Below are 12,283 nucleotides of genomic sequence, written 5' to 3'. Positions count from 1 at the left end.
TGGATTTTTTCTTAAATAATCAAAATGTGAAAATTTTGGAAAGTACTCAAAACTATTTCTATTTTTTTTTTTAATTTCCTTGTAGTCTATGTTTGAACATATACTGTTTTACATAAAATGGAAATATAGAATTTACGATTTTACTTATAGAAACAATTCCATATTTCTAATTTTTTTCAGGTATAACGTAACGTGATGTGATGATATTCCATCATGTCAATATACCATAATTTATGTAATGTTCACTTTAGCAAATTTATGAAATTTTAATTTCTGTTTGAAAAATTAGGGTTAGAACAGTGTTTCCTCTGAGTTAATTTTAGTATGTTAACTAGATTAATTATATCATTTCTATAATTCCTCCTATTTTGTTCTAGACTCTTTCAGATCAGTTTTATCAGGTATAGTGTCACCAGCCTTGTATTACCATGCCAGTTTTATCAAAGTATTACTGGTATTGAGAATTTCAACTTTTCCCCCCTCAAATATCAAGCTATATAAACAAAAGTTTAATAGAAAGCAAAAACCACCCATTGTCTTACTACCTTAAGTAATATTTATTGAATGCCTGTTCTGGGACTGTATTAGGGATAATGCTAAATACTTGTAAGCTATTTATTTCATTTAATTTTATACAAATCCTGTTAAGTAGATTCCATTATTGTCCCAGTTTACAGGTGAGGAAACTGAAGCCTGAGTGACTTTAGAAGGACACCTAGTCCTAGCTGTTAGGTAGTCCAAGTCAGGATTTCAACCAAGGTCTTATTCCAGACTCTTGTTCTTAATCTTGCTTCACTTCATAGTGTATGTATTTTCAAAATATTCTTACAAATTTTCCATGTTTTATAGTTGTCATAGTTATTTTAATGACTATAATCTTTCATTGTGATAAAATATCCACTTTATTAAATCATTATATTAATAGTGAATATTTAGGCTCTGTAGGTTATTGCTATTACTAGATGATGCTTCACTGATTAGTCTGCATATTTACTTGTGTATTTGTGGAATTATTTATTTCAAATGAATCTCAAGAACGGGATATATAGATCATTTTGATGTCCTACATGTACCTCTCATAACTTATGTACCAGTTTTATTATAATACCCTTTTGAATTTTGTAAGTAGCCTTAAAAAGCTATTTAGATTAATTGCTACAAAGAAGGTAGTAAACATTCTTACTTGATTATATGTTAATATAATTTAATATTTCTGAGTTTTCTTTCACCCTTATTGGCGACTCTGCCATAGCATTTTAAAATTACTTAACCATTCTAATTTCTTCTTCTTTAGTACATACATATCATGTAATAATATACTTTTAAAAATCAAGATGCAAAAGAAATCTAACGTAACTTCAAAATGCATACAGAAAAGCCAAAGACACAGAAATTATCTGTTTATTTCTGGATAATTTAAATTTTTTAATTTGTATTTTTATTTTTTTAATTCTAATACGAAATTGATTTTATAATCAGAAAATGTTTATTTTTATTTTTTAAAGATTTTTATTAAAATATAGCTAACATACAATATTATATTAGTTTCAAGTATACGGCGTAGTTACTCAACAGTACCCACCTAGCGTTATACAGAGTTATTACCACATTATTGATTATATTCCCTATGCTAAAGAAGTGATCACCATGATAAGTCCAGCGACTATCTGACATTGGAACCATGCTATCACAATAATTTTGATCTTTTTCCCCCTTTTAAAATGTGTCAATTGGAATTGACAGTCAATAATATTTTATATTATTTTCAAGTGTATAACATAGTTGTTAGACATTTATATAATTTAGGAAGTGATCCCCCTGACTAGTACCACCTGGAACTATACATAGTTATTACCATATTATTGATGGTATTCCCTATACTTTACAACCCTCTGACTATTTTGTAACTACCAACTTGTATTTCTTAATCCCTTCACCTGTTCTACCCTGCTCCCAACCCCGTCATCTACTACCCCAATAAATCTAGTGCCCATCTGATACCATACCTAGTTATTACAATATCGTCTATATTCCTTATGCTATATCCTACATCTCCATGACTACTGTGTAACAACCAATTTGTACTTCTTAATCCCTTCCCTTTTTCACCTACCCTCCAAATCCCCTCCCATCTGGCAACCATCAAAATATTTTCATATCTATATGGGTTTGTTTCTGTTTCATTTGTTTGTTTATTTTGTTTATTAGATTCCACTTATAAGTGAAATCATATGACACTTGTCTTTTGCTGTCTGACTTATTACTCTCAGCATAGTACCCTCTAGGTTCATATATGTTGTTGCAGATGGCAAGGTTTCCTTTTTTACATCAGAGTAATATTCCATTGTATATATGGTATGTACTGCCACTCCTTTATTCATCCATTCAGGGACACCCAGGTTGCCTTCTTATTTTGGCTTACGTAAATAATGCTGCAGTGAACATATAGATGAGCACGTCCTCTCCAAGTAGCATTTTGTGTTTGTTTGGATAAATACCCAGAATTTGGCTTGCTAGGTCCTTCTTTGTCTCTTGTTATAGTCTGTTTTAAAGTCTATTTTGTCTGGTATAGTATTGTTACCCCAGCTTTTTTTGGTTTGTTTGTTTCCATTTTCATGAAATACCTTTTTCCATCCCTTTACTTTCAGTTTGTGTATGTCTTTAGATCTGAAGTGTGTCTCTTGTAAGCAGCATATATAGGGGTCTTGTTTTTTTATCCATTCAGCCCCCCTATCTTTTGATTGGAACATTTAATCCAGTTACATTGAAAGTAATTGTTGATAGGTGTGTAGTTATTGCCATTTTATTATTCATATTTTCAATTTTTTTTTTTTTTTGTGTCTTAAGTCTCTCTAAGATTCCTTGTAATACTGGTTTGGTGGTGATGAGCTCCTTTAGCTTTTTCTTGTCTGAGAAGCTCTTTATCTGTCCTTCGATTCTAAATGAAGGCTTTTCTGAGTAGAGTGATCTTGATTGTAGGTCCTTGCTTTTCATCGCTTTGAATATTTCCTGCCAGTCCCTTCTGGCCTGCAAAGTTTCCATTGAGAAACCAGCTGACAGTCTTATGGGAGCTCCCTTGTAGGTAACTTACTGCTTTTCTCTTGCTTTTAGGATTCTTTCTTTGTCTTTAACCTTTGCCATTTTAATTAAATGTGTCTTGGTGTTGGCCTCTTTGGGTTCATCTTATTTGGAACTCTCTGTCCCAAACTTTCTGGGCTTGTTGTATCTATTTCTTTCGCCAGGTTAGGGAAATTGTCTGTCAGTGTTCCTTTAAATAGGTTTCAATTCCTTGCTCTTTCTTCTCCTTCTGATACCCCTATAATGTGAATATTGGTACGCTTGATGTTGTCTCTGAGGCACCTTAAACTCTCCTCAGTTTTTTGGATTCGTTTTTCTTTTTGCTGTTCTCATTGGGTATTCTCTGCTACCTTACCTTATACATTGCTGGTTCGATCCTCTGCTTCATCTTTTCTACCATTGATTACCTGTAATGTATTCTTCATTTCCATTATTGTATTCTTCATTTCTGACTGGTTCTTTTTTATGTTTTCTATCTCTATTTTTATATTTCCTATCTTTTCGTCAAAGTTCTCCCTGAAATCATTGAGCGTTCTTATAACCAGTATTTGGAACTCTGCGTCTGGTAGATTGCTTGTCTCCATTTTGTTTAGTTCTTTTTTTGGAGCTTTGTTCTGTTCTTTTATTTGGGACATGTTTCTTTGTCTCCCTATTTTGGCTGCGTCTCTGTGTTTGTTTCTATGTACTAGGTAGGCCTGCTGTGTCTTCTGGTCTTAGTAAAATGGACTTATGTAGTAGGTATGCCAAAGCAAACTGGGCTCAGTGGTGCAGTCTTTCTGGTCGCTTGAGCATTGCATTCCAGGTGTGTCCCTTGTGTGGGTTGTGTGTGCCCTCCTCTTGTAGTTGAGCCTTGATTGCTATTTGCACAACAATGGGAGAGAATGACCCTTGGGCTCACGGGTTGTGAGGACTGGCTGAGACTACAGTAGAGGAGTTGTGGTGCAGGGGCTGACCCTACAGAGCAGGGTCTGCCTCAGCAGGACTCTGGTGCCTGCCCAATCTGCCCGTTGGCTGTGTTGTTCTTGGAGATGGCTGGATGATGCTCTAGCTCGTTTCGAAGCTGGCCACTGGGGGCACCAGCCCCAGGATCACCTTGGAGGGGATGTACTGCAGGTCAAGTTCAGCCATAGCCCCTACCCCACATGGAGCCACCTGGCAGGAGCCACAAAGAATCTGCAGATGGCTGCTGCCCATGCCATGCTTGGAAGTGCCTCGAGAAGCCAAACTGCAAACCAAGGCCAGCTACCACTAGTTCCGGGCTTAGGGCTGCTTAGCCAGAGGTACAGGGCATGCTCAAGCCAGATGCTGCTTGTCTGGGTTCCGCAAACCTTTGAGAGACCTTAGGAAAGTCTGCAGCATGAGCTACACCAGGCGGTTTGTACGAAAAAGTCACTAGAAGTGTCTTGGGTGTGCCCGAAAGTTGGGTGGGGTGGGGTCTCGAATCACCAGGGTGTGGCAAACGAATGGCAGCTTGATGGACACTCAGATGTGGCCGGCTGCCTGCGTCTGCACTTTAGGAAGAGGAAAGGCTCAACAAAGAAACAATGGCTTCTGCAATTTCCTCAGTCCAGGAGAAAGCTACCCCTCTAGCCCCCATCCCAAGCCAGATAACTCAGTTCCCCACCATATGTCTCTGCCGCCTTTCCCGCTGTCACAGTCCTGGAGTTCAGAGCCAGTGATTCTGTCAGTGAGTAAGTCTGTGGATGGTCCCTTTAAGAGGAGCGCCTGGGACTCCAGCCACCCTTCGTCTTACTCAGTCACAACCTCTTTTGTTTTTCACAAAACGTCCCCAGAAATTCTGGGGACTTCTCTCCCCAGCACTGGAACCCTGGGCTTGGGAGGAGCTGGGACCCCTCGCTCCAGGAAGGGGTGGGAAACCTCCAGCTGAGATATCCCTCCCAATTTTTAATGGTCACATGTGGTTGTGGGACCAGCTCATTCCGCATCTCTGCCCTTCCTACCAGTCTCAAGGTGTCTTCTGTATGTCCTTAGTTGTAGGGCTTCGGTTCAGCAAGATTTTAGGTGATTCTCAATGACAATTGTTTTGTAGTTTAGTTGTAATTTTGATGGGTTCATGAGAGAGGGTAAGCACAGCATTCACCTACTGCGCCATCTTGACTGGACCCTGAAAATATTTCTTTTTAAACACAACTAATAGAATGGATGTTCTTCATATTGAAATAAAATACACAAAAGCAAAGCTAAGGAATCAATTGTAAAGAAACAATCTCTGTCTCTGTCTCTCCAGTGGAAATAAGATTTACTTAGCAGGTGAAATAAATGACGTAGCATCCCAATTTTTTATTGTCACTTTTTCATTTACAGAGATGCTGTTCAGTTAAATGTGATTGCTACACGACAGCTTATTCTCCTTGCCCAACAAATGAAGAATCTGGAAGTGTTCATGCATGTGTCTACAGCATATGCCTACTGCAATCGAAAGCACATTGATGAAGTAGTCTATCCACCGCCTGTGGATCCCAAGAAACTGATTGATTCTTTAGAGTATGTTTGCTTGAAATTTACATATGTTTGCTTTGATGCAAAAACTTTAGATCCAAGTTTATTTATATGTGTCTCTTGGTCTATTTCAGTTTCTTTCTTGTCCACCCACACATATGTATACATTTATCTCTTATTTATTCAAAAAAATTATTCTTTATCTACTGTGTTTTTTTATTGTCTAGATTTATATCTAAATGACTGTTGAAACTGAGGGTTGCTAGATGGGCGGGGGGGTGGGGGGTGGGGGGGAGGGTGAGGGGATTGTAGGGCAGTCGGTGACCACAGGATGGCCACGGGGTTTGAAAATTAATCTGGGGAACGTAATTTGGTGGTTACCAGAGCGTAAGGGTGTTGGGGGGTGGGGGATGAGGGTGAGGGGGATCAAATGTACGGTGATGGAAGGGGAGCTGACTCTGGGTGGTGAACACACAGTGTGATTTATGGATGATGTGATACAGAATTGCACAACTGAAATCTATGTAATTCTACTAACAATTGTCACCCCAATAAATTAAAAATAAATTTTAAAAAATAAATAAATAAATAAATAAATAAAAGAAAAAAAAAAGTAACCAAATAGAAAAAATAAAAAAATAAAAAAAAATAAAAAGAAAAAAATAAAAAGAAAAAAAATAAATGACTGTTGGTGAAATCAGTGAGGAGCTTTCACTTTCGACCAAGTGTGATGGTTGGAAAGCCTCTGAACAACTCATCCATGATATTAGGGCCTCTAATAAGTATGAGAGCTTACTGAGACATTCTTAGGATAATTACCTAGTTTCTGTTTTCTAACTCCATTTCTTAGATGGTCCCAAACATCTACCTCATTTTGCTTACAGGTCAGTCGGCAGAAGTTTTTAATAACTCTGGGAAAAGCTAAGTGGAAGTTAACGAAGCTTTTTCCTTTTTCTCTTATTCGTAGTTGATATTTCCAAACATTTTCCAAACATTTAAGTTACTGAGAAAGAGCGTGTAACCTTCTAATTTTATATTAATATCTTCTTTCCTTGCTTACAATGAAATCTACCTAACATAATTTTAGGATAACTCATAGATTGGATCTGTAAACTCATTCCAGTGATAAGGCTTACTGGCTAAGTCCTCAGTTTAGCCAGTGTGTTGTTTTTCTTTTAATGCAGCGACTCTCTTTCCCATTTTTCAAAACTGGTCTCCACTGTGGAGTTTTTCTTAAGTTTAGTAGCCACAGCCCTTCAATTTCGTTATTATTCTTTTCCTGCCACACACAAAAAGTACTTCCAGAAGAAAATTTATTTTGATAATCTCCATTTTATGCTTCCTTCTCAGTATGACTATCATTAGAGTGACGGTATATTGAGTATACAAGTACCATACTATACACAGTATTATAGACAATAAGGGAAAAGTATCTGAAAACAAGTACATAACATTGGAATCAGATATTTAGACTGGGAAAGACCATAGGTATCACCTAGTATATCACGCTCCTTTTACAGATTATCAGAGTAGACCTTTTCTTCAGAGACACTGAGAAAACTGGAGGAATTTTATGACTTCATAATAGGTTGATAATTGAATTTGTATAGCGTGGTTCAATTTATTTTTATAGTTTACCCTACTTTTTGTTAGTCTTGCTAGTGAGAGCATACAGTTTTCAGTGCCGCACCTTAAATATTGAAATTATTAGACCTTTTATATTAATTGTAGATCTGTGTTCATTGCCATTGTATATGATTAACATATTACGCTGTTAGGTGGTTATATGCTGATCTATAATTCCTAATCTGAAACCCTTAGGGCCAGATGTATTTTGGAATTTATTTGGACTTTAGAAAGAATATAATCTATATACTATATAATATGAAATAATTTCAGTTAGATCTGAGGTAGCACCCCTGATCAAACACATATGAAGTAGTATTTTAAAAAATCATGAATCATTTCAGATTAGCTTTTGCTACATGCCATATGATTTATGAAAGAACTCTAGGTTTTCAGACCTTTTTGGATATAGATATTGGGTATAAGAGATGTGGACTTGTAATCAATGTATGGTGAAAGTAAGACTAGCATCCACATTTTTAGTAAAAGTTGTGAAATCATTTCAGTCAGAGCAACAGATGTTTGAATATGCAAGCTAAGTGGTTTTTCATTTTATAGTAAAACATCTGAAAATATTTTTGCATGCAATTTCTTTGTTTACCAGGTGGATGGATGATGGCCTAGTAAATGATATCACCCCCAAATTGATAGGAGACAGACCTAATACATACATATACACGAAAGCATTGGCAGAATATGTTGTACAACAAGAAGGAGCAAAGCTAAATGTGGCCATTGTAAGGCCATCGATTGTTGGTGCCAGTTGGAAAGAACCTTTTCCGGTAAGTTGTTAGAAATCTCTAAATAATTGAAATTGAAAATTTAAGTCATAGCTCTTTTGAAGAGTTGGCAGCTATTTGATTTGAGAGCACGTTTTATTCACATGGCTTAGTATGGCAAAGCTGTTTCTGTTCATAGAAAGAGACACTTTTTTAGTACTTTTACTTCTGATGTAATGCTGTGTGTATAGAAATGCAGATCAATATTTAAAAATCTTATTGAAAATTAAATCAAAGACACTAATGTTGTCTTGAGTCAAAGGAGACCATGAGCTATGTGTTTTCTTTGTGATCGATGAGCTTGGACTTTTAACAAATAAACGTTTGTTGGCTTTTAAAATTATGTGCTGATTAGTTTCTCTTGCAGCAGAGGGGAAAGGAATAGGGACAAGAATATTCAAGATCCTACTTTATTTTGTTTGATTTTTAGTACCAAAAAGTAGCAGGCCTTCCAAAAGATGGATTCATCCCTATAGAGATCACAAGCTAAGAAAGATAGAGATTTCTATGATAATTTGCTATAGAAAAGCAGGTCATTATGGTATTTGGGAATCCCTGGTATAAGAGAAAACATAGATATAAACTAACAGATAAATTGGTTTAGGTAAAACCTAGGTCTCTATAATGGTAGCATTTCTTGTTGCTTTGAGATTGTTTTATTTTCCCTCTGTTTTATTCAGTAATTTTGAGGATAATTTACCATTTCTCCCTGATCTCAGGATACTGCATCAGTTAAATAGCATAAAATCAAACTTGAACAGGCTTAATTTAGCAAAAATATTTGACAGATATGCACTCCTTTTTATAAAATTCTCAGAGTTAATGGAAGAATAGGTAACACCTTGAAAATTATTTTACTTAGACACTTGCAATCCCAGAGGAAGACTGCTTTAATGTAGGACGGGGAGAAATATTCTGGTCTGAAGCTAAGTCTAACTTTTCGTTTTTAGAAGAGAACTACCAAGTATATATGTGGAGCTGTAGATTTCAAATAATAAATCTCTAGTTTCATAATATTTATAAGCTTCCAATTTTTTTTTTTTTTTTTGGTATTAGGGATGGATTGATAACTTTAATGGACCAAGTGGTCTCTTTATTGCGGTAAGTAACCCTTTTGATATATTTAATATTCTGTATTTTTTTTTCTGTTTTCTGTATTTATATGTATATGTGGACTCTGACTTATATATCTTAAAGTGTTGTTCTTAATTTTAACAAAGGCAGGGAAAGGAATTCTTCGAACAATGCGTGCCTCCAACAATGCCCTTGCAGATCTTGTTCCTGTAGATGTAGTTGTCAACACGAGTCTTGCGGCAGCCTGGTATTCCGGAATTAATAGGTATATGAGGTGACAGTGTCGCTTGCTACATATATATAGTAACTGTGAATGGAAAACAGAACTACTGACTAATGTTAATCCCTCAGTCTTGATATTCCCATACCAATGTATGTATATGTATGTGTATATATATATATTTATATATAGGCATTATCACTTCCAACTACAAGAGTTGGCTTATCACAGGTAGCAAGTGGTTCCATTAGCAGTAATTAAGAATTAATATTAATTCTCATGTACTACCTGCAGGATAGACAAGTTCATTAGAGATTAAAAATGAACTCCCTCCACCCCGATGATTTTTTTAATCCATATTAAAATTTGGTATAAACTCAACATAAAGAGCTGAAAATTCAGAGAATGGCTTACATATATCAAACATGTTACACTAGAGCAGCTTTAATCAACTCATGGGCCTCCTTTTAAAAGGGAGTATTTACAGGTGACACAAACTTTAGGCTCAATAACTTTTGTTTTCTAATTAATAAAACTGCCCTTATTTTTGAAGTCAGTATTTTTTATATCTTAAAAAAGGTGGGATATGATTATATGAATATACGGTTTCTGGTAAAAGGGAAATCAGTCTATAATATTTTCAACTAGAACGTCTGAAGATGAGAAGGAGATAGGAAAAACAGATTATTTGTCGTTGTTGTTCTTACATTTAAAAACAACAGATGTTCCTGCTAATACAAGGAAGAAAAATATAAAAAGACAAAATTTGTATTTTATTAATAAATAATATTATTGGTAGGGGAGGTGGAAGGGTAATTATAGTCATTAATAGACACAAAAATTAATTTTTAAGCATAATTTAAAAAATAATGTAGAAAAGGTACCCATCCTCATTTTTGCCTACTTGAATATCATATAAGATTTAGATAGGACAAGTTAGGCCTCTCTTTATATTTCATTGCTTTGATCTTTGTTTTGCAGACCAAGGAACATCATGGTGTATAATTGCACAACAGGCAGCACTAATCCTTTCCACTGGGGTGAAGTTGGTATGATTTTACCTGTGTTTTTGAATGTTAGAATAAATCTTAACTTAAAATGTTCTCTGAGTTATGTCAGATTAATCCATGAGACATTAAGGCCACTGAATTACCAGTTTATTCTTATTTTAATTGCCATCTTAAGAATATCTACCTGCCTTGTGGTCCTTAATAATGTTTTGCAAATTTAAAAATATCCTGCTATATATCCCCTTCCCATCCCACCCTTGTCTGATCCTTACTCTTTTTCTGCTGCCATTTGCAGCAGCCCTCATAGATACCTGTGGCATGGAAACAGTGCTTTTTTTCTTTCATGGGCACTCTCAATGCTGATGTTGCCTATCCATAGGCAATAGCACTTCCAACTACAAGAGGTGGTATATCACAGGAGATAGGTAGTGGTCCAAAGAGTAATACATGAAAGAGTTAGCAAGTAGGATACACTTTGTTAGAATATTTTCCATTATATTTATTAACCTATATAAATTGACAAATTCATAGCAGGTAGTGTATATGCTTTGTTACGTGTTCTAAATTGGGAATACTATAACTTAAAGCCTTCTAAAATTGAATCATGTTTAAGTTGTTGGTTGATGCTTTCAAATTTAAAGTAAAATACCGTCTTTCCCCCAAAATAAGACCTAGCTGGACCATCAGCTCTACTGCGTCTTTTGGAGCAAAAATTAGTATAAGACCCAGTATTATATTATGTTATGTTATGTTATATTATATTATACTATACCCGGTATTATATTATACCCAGTCTTATGTAAGACTGGGTCTTATATTAAAATAAGACCAGGTCTTATATTAATTTTTGATTGAAAAGACGCATTAGAGCTGATGGTCTGGCTAAGTTTTATTTTCGGGAAAACACAGTATCTATGGCATTGATTTATTATAGGTCTTATTTTACCTCTAACTGAACGATTTTTGTTAACCTTTGTAGAACAATTTTGATTTTAAAGTAAATCTTTTATATCATTCGTCTACAGTTTTTCTATAGCTTTTTTATTTCAATTTAAAGATTGACCATTGGAGCATATAAGAAAAAAAAATCTAGGGTGATTTTAATTTTATGGTAATTATATTTAAATAGTATTCTTTTAATAATTTTAAAACACTTCAAATGAGAGGTATTTTTTGTAATCTTTTTTTGTATTATAAAGTTCAGTAAAAATTAAGTTGAGCATTATTTTTTAGTGAGTGTCTCAATATACATTTCCACTAAAGTATTAACATAGATGATAATAGATTTGATTGTGTCGACATTGCATAACCTAAATAAATTATAGTAGAAGTTAATTTGGGGTTGTTTTAAGCTGCTGATGTGTGTTGAGTACCTTAATTATTCATAAGCAAAGGATGATGACTTTCCTTTTCTTTTTTAAGTAAGTACAGTAATAAGAATCTGGAAAGAGGAACAGAAAGAAAGAAGCTATCGTGAGAGGTGAAATATAGAAAGTGACATTGTAAACTGACATAGGTAAAACATTAAAAGGATTTTTAAGAGTGAATTTTAGCAAAAATTCATTCACCTAAATAAAATTCATAAATAGTGGCAGTTTTAAAACCACTTGAGTTCAGCAGTCTAACACCCATATTCTCTTAGCTACTATAGAGAGCAGAACAGTTTGTTTTTTAAATGAACGAACTCTTGACATTTTGGTAAAATGCTTTGTAAAAACATGATTTTTTTTTTTCAAAACTTCATTACATGGTTATTATCAAAGCTGTTACACAACTTTTCTTCTTCAGAATACCATGTAATTTCCACTTTCAAGAGGAATCCTCTCGAACAGGCCTTCAGACGGCCCAATGTAAATCTAACCTCCAATCACCTTTTATATCATTACTGGATTGCTGTAAGCCATAAGGCCCCAGCATTCCTGTATGATATCTACCTCAGGATGACTGGAAGAAGCCCAAGGTAATGGTGACTAGCTCTGTCTTATCTGTTCCTCTGACTGTTAAACAGCCCATGCTTACACTAAAATGCCTATTAA

The 12,283-nt window shown here is 35.0% G+C and overlaps 1 protein-coding gene across 7 annotated transcripts in view; it reads left to right on the top strand.

The window, feature by feature from the left end:
* Positions 1–12,283, top strand: part of FAR1 (fatty acyl-CoA reductase 1) — a 63,374-nt gene that overhangs the window by 34,441 nt on the left and 16,650 nt on the right. For 6 of the 7 annotated variants that reach the window (XM_033119411.1, XM_033119412.1, XM_033119415.1 and 3 more), the window contains 6 exons: positions 5,404–5,583; positions 7,769–7,946; positions 9,000–9,044; positions 9,164–9,282; positions 10,219–10,286; positions 12,036–12,207. In XM_033119411.1, coding sequence (XP_032975302.1) covers positions 5,404–5,583; positions 7,769–7,946; positions 9,000–9,044; positions 9,164–9,282; positions 10,219–10,286; positions 12,036–12,207 — 762 coding nt within the window. The remainder of the gene's footprint in view (positions 1–5,403; positions 5,584–7,768; positions 7,947–8,999; positions 9,045–9,163; positions 9,283–10,218; positions 10,287–12,035; positions 12,208–12,283) is intronic. The other variant, XM_033119410.1, reaches the window with a different exon arrangement.

Source organism: Rhinolophus ferrumequinum, chromosome 11 (assembly GCF_004115265.2).
Source record: "Rhinolophus ferrumequinum isolate MPI-CBG mRhiFer1 chromosome 11, mRhiFer1_v1.p, whole genome shotgun sequence".
In the NCBI taxonomy this organism is placed as follows: Eukaryota; Metazoa; Chordata; class Mammalia; order Chiroptera; family Rhinolophidae; genus Rhinolophus; species Rhinolophus ferrumequinum.
Note: the sequence above shows the minus strand (reverse complement) of the source record. Positions and strands in the feature narration are given on the sequence as shown.